At 55.0% G+C, this 18,006-nt stretch overlaps 1 protein-coding gene across 7 annotated transcripts in view; it reads left to right on the top strand.

Moving 5' to 3' along the window:
* ATOH8 (atonal bHLH transcription factor 8) overlaps positions 1 to 18,006 on the top strand; it is a 63,866-nt gene that overhangs the window by 9,104 nt on the left and 36,756 nt on the right. For 6 of the 7 annotated variants that reach the window (XR_005198235.1, XR_001821553.2, XR_001821554.2 and 3 more), the window contains exon 2: positions 2,098 to 2,289. Coding sequence is in view for 3 of the 7 variants with exons in the window: in XM_037734690.1 (XP_037590618.1) it covers positions 2,098 to 2,289 (192 nt within the window). In the remaining 4 variants the exon portion in view is untranslated. Of the gene's footprint in view, positions 1 to 2,097; positions 2,290 to 18,006 lie in introns of those variants that run through there. The other variant, XR_001821555.2, reaches the window with a different exon arrangement.

Consider the following 18,006-nt stretch of genomic DNA (forward strand, 5'->3'; position numbering starts at 1 on the left):
GAGATGGGGTGAGGGGAGGAAAGCATGGGAGTTAGCTTTCTCTGTTGCCTTCCTCTCCCTCTCTGGGTTTCCGAGTCTCAGCACCCCCAGAGGGTGGAGGGTGGTACAGGCACGTGTCCTGGCTCTTCACCTGCTCTGGAGCCTGACTTTGGGGACCTTCTGTAAAACCAACCATAATACGTTCACAGACCTCTGTCAGGCCTTACTTTATGCAATGCATGCATCATCTCATTTAATCCTTACCACCTTGTGAGGTCAGTCCTGTTCCTGATATGACGAGCAAATGAGGCTCAGAAAGATTCTGTCCCTTGCCCAGAGTCTTACAGCTAGACAAAGCTAGAGCCAGGAGTTGAACCCAACTAACAAAAAGGTACGTGTGCTTAGCTTTATGCCAAATAGCTACATCTTCATCATCAGAGAGAGGAAAAGTGTTTGAGCCCAGTTCAAAATATTCTGGAGTGAAGATCCAGAGGGAGATCATTCATTTGTTCACTCATTGCCTCAATCAACAAACCCTTTTGAGGGCCTGTTATGGGCAGGACCTGTGCTAGGCTGTGCAGACACGGGCCTTCCACCCACAGTTCATAGGGAGACTGACCACTAAAGTGCCAGAGTGTGGGCAGTTATGGCCAGACGGGGTGCTATTAAGGCCCTATGAAGGGCAAGCTGTCCTTCCTGGTGTAGGGTAGAGGTGGGGAGGTCAGGGAAAACTCTTGGACGCAGTGAGGTTTAAAGTGAGATCAAAGTGGGTGATGTGTTAGGGTCCCCAGTCTCGGGTGACTGTCTTGTTCATGCTTTTCCTCCAGCCTCTGGAATAGGGATTTCCGTCCTTGGCACTATTGACATTGAGGGCAGGTAATTCTCTGTTGTGGGGGCATTGTGGGATACTGTGCGCTGTAGGCTGTTTAGCCACGTTCCCCACCTCCGTCCCCGCAATGCTCCCACTCCCCCGAGGTGGAAAGCAGGAATGTCTCCAGAGATTGCCGACTGTCCCCTGAGGGACAAAACCATGCCTGGGTGAGAATCACTGGCCTGGAAGAGTGCTTGGCATATTTCGGGGGCTCATTAAATACTTGTGTGGATGCATCGTGCCGTCCCACCTGCTGTAGGATAGGGTTCGTCAGTGATATGGATGCCACATGTAGATCCCGAAGAGCCACAGCGAGGAGAAAACCCGGAGCCACGGTTGCTGGGTTTTTAGCCCTTTAGGTTAACAGTGCATTATAGGAACATAGGGTCTGTTAGTATCTATCAGGTTGATTTCGTGAAGCTATTTCCAGGTTTCAAGACAGAACTCTGTTTAAGTATGCTGCAGTCTTTGGAGCTTTTTGCTCATGCAGCGTGAATATTGATGGAGCAGGATATTAAAAAAATCAGAGGCTCCATCTTTCACCCCATAAAAATCCCTGTGCAATTAGTGAGGAGCTAGTTGGCGATGAATCATTGACAAACGTGTCAAGTTTGTTCTGTGCCATGAGTATGTATTATGCCACTGTTGCCTGCCCAGCAGCACCCCAAGTCCTGAGGGAACAGAGAAAAAGATTTTTAAAAAATGAAAACCAGCCACGTTTGTGTCTTTCCAGCTGAGCACTGTGTCTTCCTGCATGTCCCCAGAGTCCCAAGCATGACATTATAATCTCACTCAAGCGAAAGTTCTCTGAAGCAGGAATCAAGTCATTCATTGTCGCACTACCCAAGTGCCCAGCAAAACCAGTGTTACTGAATGAATGAATGGAACATCAGAGCTGAAAAAACAAAATGCCTGTTCTCTCAGAGAGATTCCTGCTCAGGAGGGTGGAGGGCAGAGCTCTGTGGTGGTCATGGAAATTCACTGAGCTTCTATTCAGACTGACTGGCAGGCAGGCATGAGCTGAACCTGTTTCTTCCCCTGCAAAATGGGAATGTGGGTGTATCTCAGAGCAGATGAGCTGAGGGTGTGTGTGTGTGTGTGTGTGTGTGTGTGTAAATAGCAGGTGCGTAGAGCAGATCATAAGATCAGGGTAGAGGGCCCAGATACACCGTAGACAGGCCACCTCCCATGCCTGCCAGGCTGGGTGCTGCGACCCTGCAGCCCTTCCTGACGCCTTCTCCCCTCAGGTGCCGTGCTACTCGTATGGGCAGAAGCTGTCCAAACTGGCCATCTTGAGGATCGCCTGTAACTACATCCTGTCCCTGGCGCGGCTGGCTGACCTTGACTACAGTGCCGACCACAGCAACCTCAGCTTCTCCGAGTGTGTGCAGCGCTGCACCCGCACCCTGCAGGCCGAGGGACGTGCCAAAAAGCGCAAGGTATGCGCCGGCCTTGTTGGGGTAGCCTCTGGAGAGCATGGGGGAGGCAGAGACAGGAACTTGGGGGTGCCCTGCATGTACCCAGAATTCTGAAGGGGCCAGAGAGATCAGCTCTTGGAGATTTGCTGGGAGTTACTTCAGCTTCAGGGGTCCTCAAATCCCTGGAATGATAGGTGTGTCCCTACTCCTGGTAACTGGCTGCTGGGTGACCTTGGACAATCACCCAGGGTCTCTGGGCCCAGGTTTGCTCCTCACTTAAATGAAGAGGACCATTGATCTCTAAAGCCCCTTCCTGACCTTAGGTGATCTGGTGCTGAATTCCCTGGTTGGCCCCCGATAAATGTCATAGCAGGACAAGATTCCCCTGAGCAGGGTGACAGCCCAGGAGAGTCCTTTGGCAGGTTTTGGGAGGGTGACTTGGCCTGTGGGTTATCTGAGGCTATGCATTAAGGAGGGTGATGGTCATTCATTCATTCAACCTGGAGAGATTGACGGAGCCCCAACCACGTGCCAAGCACACTGGGCAGAGGTATAAAGATGACAAACATATGGTCCCAGTCCCCATGCAGCTCACAAGATGGTCAGAGAGACCCTCCTATAAGTAGATGAGGGCAGGACCCCTGGGGAAGACCAGGTAGAAGGGAGACAGAGTCACCCTCCTGCCCACAGGAGTTTGAAAGGGCATCTCAGTGTAAGCGGTGTTTGAGCTGGGACCAGCAAGACAACCAGGTTACCAGACAGATGAAAGAGGGAACAGCTTGTACGAAGCCTGATGTGGTTGGGGAAATGTGTGCAGGAGGAAAGGTGTTGGGCGTAGATATAGGTCCCCAGATGGCCAAAGCTCCGGGCATTCCCAGCCAAGGGTCACTGCTGAGCAAGGCTTAGTGCAGCCCTCCGGATCTCCGTTCCCACATGGCTTGGGGGAGGGGAGCAACAGAGAGTGGGACCCAGTCTATGTCTGTGAGGCAAGATGCCTGGCCCGCCTAGAGGGCGAGGGTGAGGGTGGGACCCTGTCATCCTCCATCCATTCTTTACCCTGCCTCCTTCCTTCCTGGCCTGCCCCTCCCCCCATCCCTGATATTCCTCTTCAGACCCCTTTCAGTAGGCCCCTTGGTGGGTTCTCCGGGTTTCCCAGAGGTCCCCCACAGACGACTCCAGGCTCATGCCCGGGAGGGTCGTGGCACCTCCTCAGGGCTCCCCGCCGCCGCTGCCACGGTAACTGCACGTTGCATTCCTGGGAGTGCTTTAACTTGGACCAATTAGACAAAATCCTCATCAAGTGGGTGAGAGAGGAAGCGCCACTGGCGGCTCTGGGCGGCTTTCCTCTGGAAAGTGACACTGGTAAATTAGGGCGTGATTGATGGCTCCCGCAGTGCTCAGTGACAAAGGAGGTTTGTAAACTCTCGGTGAACTTCCCCTGGCATTCAGGCGGTCTGGAGGTGTGGATGGGCAGAGTGGGCAGGCGCCCCGTCTCCATCTCAGCCCCTCGCTGCCCTTCCCCCGCACCCTCCTCTTCACCCAGGGAAGGCAGAAGTGGTGTGGAGGCCCTTCCTTCCTGCCTTCCCAGGTTCCCTGATTGGAGCGGGGTCCTGGGCTGGGAGGAGGCTGGAAGCCTGGCTGGCGAGGAAAGAGGGACAAGTCGGGTGGAGAGGCCCGACAGAGCCAGCTGAGCTTCTGGCTTCCCCTGAAATCACCTCAAATCTAACACATCCTAGACACCCTCTGGGCCTGGTTCAGCCTCCCCATTGTGGAGAGTCGGGGTCTCTACCTGAGCTACAGGTTGTGGTTAAGAGCATCACACAGCCCTGGGTTCAAGTCCTGGCTCACCACCCGACAGGTGCGCCATCCTGCACCCTTTGCTTAGCCTCTTTCACCTCAGTTTTCTTGTTGATAAGTGGGGACAGTGGAAGTACTCACTCATGGGCCACTGTGAAGATGAGAGTCACTGCAGGAGAGTGAGGGTGGGGTCTGCATGGTTGCTGCCCTCAGGGCAATGAGTCCTCAAAATGCTTGAGCTCTGAACCTGAGGCTCATCCCACCGGGTTGACTTGTGTGGTGAAATTGCCCTGGAGGGGGATTTTGGGGGTCAAGATGGAAGTTCCAGGGTAGGAATGTGTCTCTTTCCTCTCTACCCTCCCTCCCTCCCTCACACCCGGCCTGGGCCTGAGGGCACTTCCTGCCTCCTGCCCTCGCCTTTCCTAGCTGGTGACCTCCTCCCGCAGCGGGACTCTGGGAGGTGGGGTCTGTATGTCTTTGCCCTAATGACCTTCATGGTCTCGCAGACTCACATGATACTGATGGTGACACATTTCTCATATGAAACCACTCAGGAAGCCCTGGCTGGCCCTGCGTCTCCCCATGGGGGCCGGTGTTCCTAATTCCAGCCATTCCCCAGCCAGCCCCTTCCATAGTTTTATCTGGACAACCAGGATTTGACCTGGCAGACTTTGCAAGTGTGGGCATCTCCAAGATTCCTCCCCAGCTTGGGACCCCTGGAGTGGCTGAAGCCCTTGAGCTCCCAGGCGCCCCTTTCAGGTGGGTCCCTGTGTCCCACCTCTGGGCACCGATGCTTTTGCTGCCATAATTGCTAGCTGTCACCCTCCCTCTGTCTGTCTGCCTGTCTGTCTCTCTGAGCAGTCTGGCTCATGCTGTCGCCCTCTTTCTATGCTCCGTTGGTGGGGATGTGTGGCCTCACACTGAAGCCCAGCATAGCTGGCCTTGGCTGGTCTTCTCAGCAGATGTCCTGCTCCAGGAGTGGACTCGTGCAGGCTGACACAGAGGGGGCCTGGAGCCCCGGAGCGGCCTTTCCCTGCCTCCTGGGGCCCCTTGTCCTTCCCTTTTGTCTGGGGGCTTGAGATGGCCTGAATGAGGAGCACATCTTTAGATGTGTCCTGGCTTTTGAGTTGCATTTGGAACCACACCAGTTTTATTTTCTTCCTTTTGTGGTCCCCCAGCCTGGGCCTCTCAGGCCCCACCTCCATTTACAGATATTCTGTTTGAGGAACCAACCCCCAGGACAACTGAACCAACAAATTTTCTTTCCTCATGTGTGGGTCTATTTCTATGAGAAGACTTGCGAAGGTCTAACAGCAGATTGCACCTGGTTAAGAGTTTTTGGGAAGAGGTGACTGACAGCACCGACTGCTCACAGCACTCAGTCCGGCCACACCACAGCCTGGCAGCCAGGCAGGGTCCAGGGGAAGCCCAGGAACTTACAGTAGGTGCTGGGAGGAAGAGCCCCTCTTCCCCACCCTCCACCCTCTTCAGCAGGTGTCCACCCCCCCCATTGGACATGTGACCACTGCAGGGGTCCCCAAGCAAGAGATGGGAATCTCAAAGCACTCCTTGGTATTCCCATCCCCCTCCCCTCCCCACTTCTCCCTTCCCTTTTCCTTCCTACCCTCCCTTCCCTCCTTCCCTCCCTCCTTCCTTCCTTCCTTCCTTCCATCCATGAACAGCTATTAAGTACCCTCTATGCGCCAGGCACAGTGCAGGTACAAAATAATTTACCACATTGTCACCACCATCAAGCAGCAACTGAACACTCCTTGGTCTAGAGGATTTGGGAACCAGGAGTGGTTAGGGTGAGAAAAAGGAAAAGCAAACCAAATAATTTTTGCTCCTAACATAAGTCTCTAGCCATCAGTGGCCATCAGGAAGCTGTGGACTGTGGAGGGGACCCAGGAGGGCCGGGGATATTGCTCAGAGTCTTGCAGGGGCACAGGCGGGTGGGAGAGGGGTGAGAACTCGAGCCTTCCATCCACACCTGCTCTGCCTTGTCTGGGTCACAGGGTGGGTTCATGGGTTGGAGTCCCTACCACACAGGGAGGGTCTGGATTAGCACACAGTCCCTGGGCCACCACCCTGGGGCTTGCCTCTTGGCATCATCTTGGAGATGGCTCTGGGATAAGAGCGTGGGCCGTTTGTGTCTGAATGATGTCACGAGTGTGCAGTTTCTCTGTGGGGCCCTTCCACCTGCCTTTAGGACACTGTCCCTCTTATGACCACTCGGGGCTGCTGGAGTCCCTTGCTGTTCCTCTCTGGAAAATGGGATGACCACCTCAGGGCTACTTGCTTCCCAGCCCTTTCTACCCAAAATGAGCCATGCTTGCCATCCTGTGTGTCTGTGGCTGTGGAAGCCTGCCTGGTAACGGAGTTCCTGATGAGGTGCATGCTGGCCCACAGCCTCACAGTCGCCCTCCTGGAAACTCAGCTGCATGTTAACTGGGGTTTCAAGCCTTAGGACAGAGGAGCACCTGCTGATGGGCCAGTCAGGCAGGGCTGCAGGAGGCTGGGAGCAAAAGTTGGATCAAAGGCTGTGAGGCTGCGGGCAGATGCCTGCCCTAGCAGCTGCGATGGCCGTGGTCATTTGAACTGTCCCACGCAGGGACTGCTTCCTCAGAGCTAATGCGTCCAAAAGAGGCTGGGCAACCCTCCTTCAAGATGCCCACTTGGAAGTTTGAGCTCAGTGTCCTCTGAGGTCCCTCACACCCCAGTGAGCTGCCCTGTCGATCCAGGTGAGCGTTAAGAAGGAGATTTAGAGGGCTCTTGGCTCCCCCTCCGAGCCCAGGTTCATCCTTCCACCCATCTCAGCCCTTCTCGGCAGAAGGTGGGGGACCTGCATTCCTTGACCAGTGAATCTTCACCTTCTGGACCCCAGAGATCATGACTTCGAGGATTTGGAGCCCCATTTGGAAGCCCCAGTAGTAGTGCAGAGGCCCATGTCAGAGGCCACCCAGCAGAGAGAGGGGCAGGAGGCATGGAAGCGCTCTGGGGAGTTCAGTTCTGACTCAGCTGCAGCCGGAGATAATGCACGTTAAGCACCTGGCTCCGGGCCATGTTTCCGCAGCTCCTGTTTTTAAAGCAGCAATTCCTGGGAGCTTCTGAGAAAGAGGAGGGGAAAGAGGAAGACAAGGAGGAGGCAGAACTGTTCTGCACCTGGGCCGGGTGGGCCATCCCAGAGCTACGGAATAGGAAAGCACTGATTGCGCACAAACCAGGGCATCCTCTTCTAATGATTTTAAGCCACCAAGTAGTATATTAGTAACCACAACAACAGCTACTCAAATTGACAGCATATTTTGAGCCCTGGCAATAAATGGGCAGTAAGTTACTGCCCTGAAGTTGCTCAAAGGCCCCGGTTTGGCATGGGAGATAAGACGAAGCACAATGTGCTGAGCTGAGGGCTGTGTCAGAGGCCTAGCCAGCAAGTGAGACCCCCAGGCCATGTGCCTGCAGCCGTGTGTGCCAGTGCCGGGAAGGCTGGGTCTCCAGGGCTGGGAAGTTTGCTCTTGGCCCTTTGGGTGATCTAAAACCAGAGGTGTCAATTGCACCTCGCCAGGCCAGTGTCATCCCTCTTTTCCTTGCTGCTTTCTGGGGATGGGAGGCAGGTCCTAGTATGGCCTGGCTCTTCTTTGGAAGAACATCTTGGTTGCAGACCCCTGTAGCTTTGGTGCCAGGGACAAGATGACAGGCATATGGGATTTTGTCGGGGGAAGGGGGTTTGGCGTAAGCTGAGGGTGTGTAGGAGGGGCCCCATTCTGTTTGGACAGCTGAGCCCAGGCCTGGGACAGGATCGCCTGGCGCCAGCCCCGTCTGTGGACTGTGGGAGGTGGACTCTCCAGAGCCACACCCTGCCTGGATTCAGTCCCACCTGTGGCTCCAGGGTGCCCACCAAGGGGCACTATCCCAGCTTTGTTCCCACTTGCCATGTACATTGTCAGCCCTGCTGAGGCCTCGTCTCTACTGAAAAGTGAGGAGCTGTCTTAAATGATTTCTCAGGCCCTTGACAAGCCCACCTCAGCCGTCTTTCTGCTTTAATGATGTTAATTCTCTTCTGTGTTACTTCTACCTGTGTTACTTCTCTTTTGCCATCATGGACATGTCACAAAGATTTGAAAGTCGCTCCTAGAGACTACTGGGGCCCCAGTGCAGCTCGTCCAAGAATACTGGCAACACCTGATGTTCAGAGAGTGGAGATTGTGTGCCAGGCATGTGCTTGGTGCTTCCTGGATATCACTTCTTGGGCTCCTCTCACCAACCCTGTAGGTGGGGAACCAGTGTTGCTCTGATGCGCAGATGATGAGTCTGGAGCTCTCTGAGCCTGAGGATTGCCGAGGTCACCTAACCACTGAGAGAGGTGCACCCCAGCTCCTACCGCTCCCTGTCCTGCCTCTCACATGGAGGTGGGGTTGGGGGAAGGTTGGTTGTCTCACATCTTCAATTCCCCACTGGCCCTGTTATTAAGTTAAATACCATCTGCTTTCAAAGCCCACGGAGGCCATCTATGCTGGGGAAAGGGGGGTGGGTGGGAAACCACCATCAAATTCCCAACTAGCCATAAAAATGGATGCAATTTATTTTTTCTGGCATTTCAATTACATAGACGTTTGTCGCCAGCTGTTTGTTCTAACACGGAGTGTTCTCTCAGCTGCCGTTTCTCTTCTCCCATTTGACACTGTTAGGCCACAAGTCTGGCAGGGCCTGGGCTGGAGGGGTCATTGGCTGGGGAGCCTCCCAGGTGAGCTGAGCTGGCTTTCCCAGAACGTGAATCATGCCTCTGATGTTCCCCGGGTGGTCCCAAGGCAGGCGAGGCGGGGGTGCTGCTTCCTCCCTCTTTTCACACTCTCTGCCCCTCTCCTCCTCCTCTCTCCTTTTCCAAATTGCTCCCCACCCTCAAAATGCGCTCCCAGGCCCCAGCCCTCTCCCCAACACACTGGGAATGAATGAAAACTCAAGTCTTTGAGTTGTGGGAAGTCCCCTCTGATGCCCTAACTGACCACCCTAGGGAATGCAGAGAACCCCCCGGAGCACCTCTGAGCCAGGATTCCCCTCTGGAAGCTCCTTGGAGGCTTAGTGGCCCTGGGGAAGCTGGAGAAGGGGTGTCTGTGTAGGGTGGGGGCTAACCTCAGTGAACGCTGTAGTTCTTTGCTGTCATTGAAGGCACAGAAATGCACGCAGAAATGATGCCCCTCAGCAAAACTGTGAAGTAGGCAAAGTGCAGAGCTTTGGGGCCAGAGACCTAGGTTTGAGTCCTGGCACTGTCACTTCTCACTCTGTGACATCGGGCATGTTACTTGACCTCCCTGATCCCCAATCCTCTCATCTGTAAAGTGAGAGCACACAAATCTGCCTTGCTGCCTTGCTGAAAGGATTAAACAAGACCCCAGATGAGAAAGGGCTGGTGTGTTCTCAGTGAGTGCCAGAGAGGAAATCTCATGAATTTGTAGCTACATGGTAACAACTTAATTGGAACCCCAGGAAGGAACATCTCAGAAGAGGGCAGTGCCAGGGGTGGATGAATGACTGACCAGCCAAAAGGCAGATGGGGAAGGACCAACCGTTCTGAGTGAGAGATTCCTCCCTCTCTAGCACTTCGGCCCAAACCCCTGGTCCTGCAGCCTTAGCATGGGGTGCAGCCTGCAGCCCATCCAGAAGTCCTGATTTCAAAGCACATGGATTCATACCAAGAAACGTGCATAACATGTGGTTGTACAGTCATGCTAATCAGCAGTCCAGCAGACACCACCACCGAACACATCAACCATGTGGTGAGTGCCCATTGTGTGCTCTTATGGGCACCTCACTCACATTATCTCTACCCTGTGTTGTACCAACCCCAAAGTTGGGACCACTTTCCTCATTGCACAGATGGAAGACTGAGGCCAGGAGAAGGGTATAACTTGCCTGGGGCCACGTGGCCAGGAAGTAGCGGAGCTCAGTTTCCAACCTGTTTTATCTCTTTAGTTCTGAGTTCTGAGGTCTTCAGTTCCTGAGGCCAGGCCTCTGCCTGAAGCTTGCACACTGCCCAGCATGGTGGCCTATGCCCAGGAGGCCCCCAGCAAGTGCAGGGTACTGTGCCTCGCCCAGAGCAACAGCTCTTATGTAAGCAGCCTGGCTACAGTGCATGGAGGCTCCACTTAGCTGCAGGGAGCCAAGAGCCTGCTGGTGGTGGCCCTGGGGGTGGTGAGGGGTGGGGGTGGGCAGGGAGGTATCATCAGCTCGGAGCACCCCTAGCTCTGCGTCGCTGGCGAGCCCTGACACCAGGTTAAGTCGCCTGGCGGCCTCTGGCTGCAGCTGGGAACGCGCCTGGTTCCCATTCGGGTGCTGTGGTTTTGATTAGCTGTTCTGCGAGGCGGGCCTGCTGGTGAGTCCATGGGAGCTCCGCTGGAACAGAGGGTCCCCCGCCCGGCCGCCGTGGCCCCCCCTCCTGGCAGCCCCAGACTCCAGATGTTCCGAGCACTCGCTGGGAAGGCCTGCTGGCGCCACGGAGGGCAGAGGGCAGGGAAAGCACGCGAGCTGGAAGCCCAAGCACTCAGTCACCGCAGGCCTTGGCAGCCCGCCCGGCCTTCTGCTGGCACATTCCCCAGCTCTCCCCTGGCCATCTGTTCCCAAAAAACCCTTTCAGAGCCTCATCATCACTCAGGATACAACAGCGCGAGCAGCTGGTTTGGAGGCAGCAGGGAAAACCGTGCAAAAGGTTCTTTGTGAGAGAGGAAATTCGCTTATGAATAACAGGACTGGACGCCGTAAAAGTTGGAGGCTGGAATTCTTGTTTCTCAGGCGCCGCTGTTTGCTCTTGACTTTTTATCTCTGGTTTTTATTTTGTCCCCGTTTTCTTTTAATGTTGTTTCTTCCTTTTCTCACATCAGCTGTGACTTTCCTTCCTCCTCCGTGGGCCTGACGGCCACCTCATCGGTGCTCCTGGACACCACTGCACTTTTCCTTCTCAGGGCTGTTGTCACTGGGGAAGGTTGGAAGTGACTGTTTTCCTAAGAAAACAGCTGGAGGGGACATGGGAGCAAGAAGGTGCCTGGGAGGGCACGTCAGTGTTGAGGCTCAAAACAGGCAGCACCGTGGCAGAGTCACTGTGCCGTCACCCCAAATAAACCCCAGGCATGCAGATGCCAACAATGTCTGCTCAGAGGGAGGGTGTGAGAGACCAGACGCCATGCAGAGACCCCCATCAGCTCATCAGAGAGCTTCTCAGAGATGCTCTGGTAGGACAGTCACATTCATAAATACCCCAGTGCCCAGGCCCTGCGGCTGACTGCAGCATGACATGAAGCCTTTTTTAAGAATTGCCTGCTGCTGCCAAAGCCTTCTGGGAGATGTCTGCTTGGAACCTGGGCAGCTCCTGAGAGCAGTCTCTGGGTGGCCTGTCAGGGGCTGTGGGGTCCTGGGGCAGGGCCTGTAGTTGGAAGGCCAACCCTGGGGAGGAAAGGGCAAGGCTGGGCTGCTTTTCCACACCCCCTGGACCTGGAGGGAGGAGCTGAGTTGGGCGGAGGGAGGGGCTGCCATGTGTCAGATGGTGGTGATGGATGGGGGAGACGCAGGTCAGGGGCAGGTACTGGGAAAGGAAAGGTACCCCTTTCCTTTCTCAGTTCATTGCACCCATTTTCCAAGGGCTGCCTCCCCAGATCCAGATCCAGAAGCCCTGGCAGCCCCTCATCTCAGCAGTGGAAAAAGCCCATTGTCGAGGGTGCGGTGGGTGGCGGGCTTTGCAAAAGCCTCACATCTGGGGCTTTGGGGGCATTTTGCCTTTCATCTTTACTCAGGCTGCTGCCCCTCATTCCTCTTGCCTTCCTCTCGGCTTTCCTCCCACTTCCAGTTAGAGAGATGGCAGCTCTGGCAGGACCAAATATTGACATTTATGGCAGTTTTATGGCCGTCCATCTCACCATCTGAAGGGCTCAGCGCAGGCCCACGGATTCTCTCTCCTGGAGGGACTTCTGGGGGCAGGTATCTGGTCTGGATGCTGGAGCTGGTCCCTACTCTGCCCTTGTGGGCTGTGTGGCCAGGTGCTCAAGTGTTTTAACCTTAGGACCCTCAGCTCCTGGGTCTGTTCATGGATCAGTGGCACAAAGGACATCACATTGTTTGGCAAAATCTGCTCTTCCTCCCGTGTCTCCTGCCCAAGAAGTTGGTCTTCATGAGGCCAAAGGCAAGGAGGACCTGAGGAGAGAAGAGGAACCACTGTCCCCAGCCCCTGATGATGATGTGGAGTCAGCCTAGTGACCAGAGATTGCTTTTGAACTCTGTGGCTGCCAGAGGACAAGAGGAAGAGGACAGGGCTGCCATGCTCACTGCTCAGCCTTGAGCCCTGCACCTGGCACAGTGTGAGGCCTCGGACAGAGGGTGCTAGCAGGTAGAAAGGGCACTCCATCCTTAAACAGGCCATGCCCTTTCCACCTGCCCAGCAGACCAGAAAACAGTTTCCATAGGAAACAATAAACCTTCCCTGTGCTCCCAGGATAAGTGTTTCTAGAGGGCAAAGTTGGGAGCCATTCTCTCCTTTAAGACCTTGCCACCTCTGCCCAGGATTCACAGCCACTGGGGCCTGTCTCAGCTGCCCTGGCTGCCAGTCCCCTCAGAGCCCCTCCCAGCAGTTCTGCTGAAAGTGGGTGGGACTGCCTTGCTCCAACCCCTGCTCCGCTCCCCGAAAGCCTAGGAGCCTCCCTAGAGGCCAGGGGATGAGGCCAGACTCAACAGGATACCTGATGGGCCCCCCAAGTGACCTGGCCCTGGCCAGTCACTCCCTATGTCCCAATTTACACCCCAGCAGCACAGAACTCCATGCCCAAAGGGGCTATTTTTGGCCTCTGTGCTCATGCTGTCCCTTCTGCCAGGAATGTCCTTCTCCGCTATCTGTCTGGCTAACTCCTGCTCATTCTGGAAGGCTCAGCTCCTCCTGAAAGCCCTCCCTGACCCCTACCCCAGCTTCCTCCTCAGGGCCTCGTTGCACAGGGATGCGCATGGTCTAATTCAGGAGAGCATCATGTGATATGCTTTTAGCGTAATGACTTAAAATGTTATACAATACAAAACTCTATTATGTGAGATATTGGATTTTATGTGATTACATTGCATTATATTTGTAGGCGGTACGCTGTGTGACATAAGGTGCAATGTGATATTAATCCCATGGCACTATGTTACACAGTGTTGGATTAGTGCCTCTGTCTCTAGCTAGACTGTGAGCCCCTTTCTTTTTGTGTCCTGTCTCCTGGCACGTACTAGGGCCCCCAAATAATGAACACCATTCCTTCCACTAAAATCCACACTGCTCGGGTGGACTGTCCCTATGCTGAAGGCAAGGACTCTAGGGAAGGATTAACCAGGGGCATTAGATACAGCTGTCCTGTGCCCCAGCTGGGCTTATAGCCTTGTTCCCTTGAATCTGCAAGGAAAGCATTGTGTTTCAATAACAGAAACCCCTCAAGCAGCAGCTTAAACTAACGGGGGCTGGCATTTTTCATAGTTCAGAAGTCAGCTGCTCCCTGGAATCCAAGAGTCCAGGCTTCTTTTGATCTTTGCCTCATGGCTGCAGAGTGGTTGCCACAGCACCAAGCTTTTCATCCTCAAACTGCATCTACAGTCAGGGTAGGAGGCCATGCCAGGAAGAGTGTTTCTCCTCACCAGGGCAGTCAGTCTTGCCCAGACAGCCTCTCCCTTCCCCCAAAGGAAGATGCTCCCCTCAAACCCAAGAAAAACATCGAGGTCTGTCATCTGGGAGGGCAGCAGAGAAAACAGCCATGTCACTCATGCCTGCAGGGTTGGTCCTGATTTGTGACAAGGTGGTTTTCTTCTCAGGGGAGCTAACCAGTGCCATTACCTTAACCACGATCTCAGAGCCCCACTTCTTTGAGTTTGCCCAGTCCTCACCACAGCCCCACAAAGTGGTTGTCACTAGCCCATTTTCAGTTGACAGTGCCGAGGTTCACAGAACTGAAATGACCTGACTAGGCCCCCAGTGACCCTATTCCTGTTCACAGCACTTTCCAGTTTGCAGAGCCCTCTCACATCCATGACCTTCTTGAATCCTAGAACAAGCTCCTGGGGTCCACGTTCTTAAACATGGGAGTGAGATGAGGTGAAGTCACCCAGGCTCAAGCAGCTGGGCAAGGCTGGGCAGGGCTTGGACAGGCTGAATCCAGGCCACTGCTGTCCTCTGTCCTCTCAAAGGGAAGGCTGTGAGCTTCAGGGGTTGCCAGCAGTGTGGGACCTGGGGCTGGGGGCTCGGATCTGAGTCGCAGCCCAACCACTCAGGAGCTCTGTAACCTCAGGCACTTGCCTTCCACAAGCTTCACTTTCCTCATCAAATGTGGATGAAACCAGGTGAGGAGTGTTTGAGGAAATTAGAGCTGTCAAAGCATTTTTTCCAACTGAAGGCACAGCAGTGAGAGAGGGTCAGTGGAGGCCACTGCTTGTCTGTCAGGAAGGTGGGCAGAAGGACCTAAGTGTCCCCTCCTCACCCGGTGACCTAGAGAACGTGCATGCATGCACACACGCAGGTCCATAGGCACCGTCTGTTGGGGTCAGGTGGAGGGCCCCCCGCATGGTGGCCTGATTTCCCATGCACATGGGAAGGGGGTACCCCCTGGAAGGCGACTGATGGTCTTCAAGGGTTTCCAAACTGCCCTCCCCACACCGAGCCATGGAACCATTAAAGATGGCCCCTCTGTGGCAGGGCAGGGTGGGGCAGAGCCAGGCAGCTGGGCACGTGGAGAGCAGCTCTGGGAGTGAGCTGTGTGGAGCCCACCTGGAATCTGGGGAGCTATGACCGGCGTTGCTGAGAGCCACCCCTCCCCGTCCCAGCAGCTGCGCCTCCCGCCTCGCTTTCCTGCCAGCTCTGTTCCTACCACTGCATATACGTGAGTCCCTGCCACCACGGCCCACCCACCCCCTCCACACACACACACAGGGACTCTTCACGGGTTCAGTCTTTTTAGGTACATGAGTTTTGAAAGATGAGTAAAGCCTGAAGGGCCCTGCCCTGCACATCTACTTCAGAACAAATCTTCCTGAGTGTTTACTCTGTGTCAGATGCTGTTCAGCGCTGGAGGCATTTGGGAGAATCAAACAGGCCCCGCCCTGTGGAACTCAGAGCTCAACTACAAAAAGGCTACGCAGAAAAATTGAGAGGAGGCCCCTGGGACGGTCTTTGGAGCCCACTACACTTAGTCTGCATACAGTTCTTTCGAGCTTGACTCTCAGGCCCCTCAGATCTGAACCTCAGAACAAAAACAGCCTGTGACGGCAGGGACTGGGGGATCAGGTTCTGGAGCAGGTACAGAGATAGCCCCCAGAATGAGCCAGTGGCCTCATCAGTAAGAAGAAACAGACGCACAATAAAGAACAAGGTAAGAGGCTCAGAAGGACAGAGAGGCTGGGGGACCCCTTAGTGTCAGGGCAGAGAGCTGGCAGCCTCAGGGACCTTGGAATTGTATGTGCACTGATGTTCATGGGCTTGACCTTAAGTTGTCCAGAGGAAGCTAAAGTACATCCAGTAACGTCGGGCTGAGAATGCAGGGAAGTGCATCAGTTATTGGGAAAGGGCCCATCCACGCTGTTTTGGCACAGAAAACATGTGGCTTCCTTTCTCCAGGGAAGTCTGCTTCTGTGCAGGAGCCTGCCTCCTAGGATGGTGGAGCTGGGAGGGCTGGGCTTCTCGTCTGTTTTGTTCACTGTGGGATCCCCAGAGCCTCCAGTGGAGCCTGGCATGGCCTAAATGCTTGGTAAACATTTGCTGGATGAATGGAGCAATGGAAGCTTGAGGCAAGGAGATGTTTTCAGTTGTTTTCCACAAATATCGAATGGGCAGCTCTTCTGTGCCCGTACAGAGGGAGGCCCTGGGGATGCGAAGAGGAGACGAAGTTCCTTCCTTGAGTTGGTGGTGGGTAAATGGGGTGGCTGGGGACTCTTCCTACCCCACCCCCACGGAGCCTATGTGCTCCAACACCGAGTGCCTGGCTTTGCAGCCATTGTGTTCTTTAATCTTCCTGACAAGCTCATGCAGAAGATACTACTATTACCATTTTATAAGTAAAGAAACGGAGCACAGAGAGGTTAAACATCTTGTTCAAGGCCATACAGCTGGTAGAATGGGGAAGTCAGGATTCAAACAGAGGCAGTCTGGTGCCATAGCTGGCACATTTAACCACCGTGCTGGATTGTTTGCATGTGTGTGTGTGTGTGTGTGTGTGTCTGTGTGTGTGTGAGTAAAGACCTCTGATCAAAGATGTCCTCACCCCCACCTGAATCCCTTGGTGGTGCCTGCATCTAGCTAGGGGAGAGGCTTAGAGACAATGGAAGAGGCTAGGGGAAGTGTTCCTCTTCTTAAAACTGCATCTGCATGGAACACACACTGTTTTTGCTGAAATTGTTGGATTATTTGGGCTTCCCGAAGCGCTCATGGCCTCTCCAAGCCATGGGTGGCCCAGTGGTCCTGAAATATCCACAGCTGAGCTCCCTCCTGGGGCTCTCCCGGAGAAGCACTATGGTCTCTGCAAAGGCTTGCTGGCCAGCGCTTTCGTGTGACTTGGCTTGTCTGGTTGGTGCCCATCAATCCCTGCTGTCACTTTGCGGTAAGGACTGGGGAGAGGAGGCTCTGTGAGAGGCAGCAGGGTGATGGGAGCAGTTCCCAGTCCAGGAGGAGGCAGGCCTGATGGGGACCCTCCACCATGGTCGGGGCACGTGAACTTGCATGTCGTGTTGGGGTGTCTGTGTGAGGATCGTAAGTCAGGCCCACAGGGCAGGTGAAGAGCAAGGTTTTCCTTGCATGGCTGGGCCATCAGTCTGCCCATCGGTCTGCTCTCCTCTAGCCAGGTGGCTGCCCCCTCCAGCCTGGGCGCCTCCTTCAGCCTGGGTGCCCCTTCCAGCCTGGGTACCTCCTCCAGCCTGGGTGCCCCTTCCAGCCTGAGTATCTCTTCCAGTCTTGGTGCCCCTCCAGCCTGGGTGCCCCCTCCAGCCTGGGTACCTCTTCCAGCCTGAGTGCCTCCTCTGGCTGTGCAGTGTGGCCATGGGCCCTTTGAGCTGCTGGCGTCTGAAAGAACAGTGAAGCCAAGTGCAATGCCCAGACAGCTTCGCAGGACAGAGGCAGATGGGAAGCCGCAGCAGCTGCCTGAAGCTTTGCCTAGCCAGCTCGACCCTCACAGTGCCCCACGCTGGGGGTGAGCTGGAGTGGGGGACCAGAAAGACAGATAGACTGATGGACATGGAGAGACAAACAAAGAAGAGGCCAAGGAAGAGTTGGCAGAGACACACAGGCAGAGCACAAAGAAGGAAACAGCTTGGCAGCCCGAGAGAGTGGCCCGCAGCCGGAGAAGGCGTCGGCACGGCATGGCTGCCCCTGCAGGCCCAGCAGGCTCCTCTGAGCTGGGGCCCTGGCCCTGGGGGCGTTGAGCTTCCCACTGCCAGCCACCTCCCCTTAGACTCCAGAAGACGAAGGCCAAGATGTTCTTAGAACCAGGGAGGTGACAGCTGGGTGGATGGCTTGGGGACCTGCCATTCCTGTTTGCCAGTGAGGAAACTGAGGTCTGTAGGGGTTCAGGGTCTACCTTGCTCTGCTGCATCCTAGCAGAGTGGCCTAGGGCAAGTGAGGTCACCACTCAGGCCTTCATTTTCTCATCTGCAACATGGGCACAGCTGCAGGCACCTCTCAGGAACTGCAAAAGACAGCGCATGCAATTGAGTGTGGCAGAGTGCCTGGCAAGTGGCCACCCTCTGTAAATGGTGGCGCTGGGCACTGACGCACTTGCTTCTGTTCCCAGGCCCTGGGAGGATGGGGAACTGGTGGTGGAGGTGTAGCTTAGGGGACTGTGGCAATCACAACGACAACCATTCGTGGCGCAAGAGGACGTAGGAGGAGTTGGGATAAAGAGCTTCGGGAGTTCACAGGAGGCATCTGTTGTCCCCAGCTTGCAGTGGGCGTGGGGC

The sequence above is a fragment of the Cebus imitator genome, unplaced genomic scaffold (genome assembly GCF_001604975.1).
Source record: "Cebus imitator isolate Cc_AM_T3 unplaced genomic scaffold, Cebus_imitator-1.0 Scaffold655, whole genome shotgun sequence".
NCBI classification, from domain to species: domain Eukaryota; kingdom Metazoa; phylum Chordata; class Mammalia; order Primates; family Cebidae; genus Cebus; species Cebus imitator.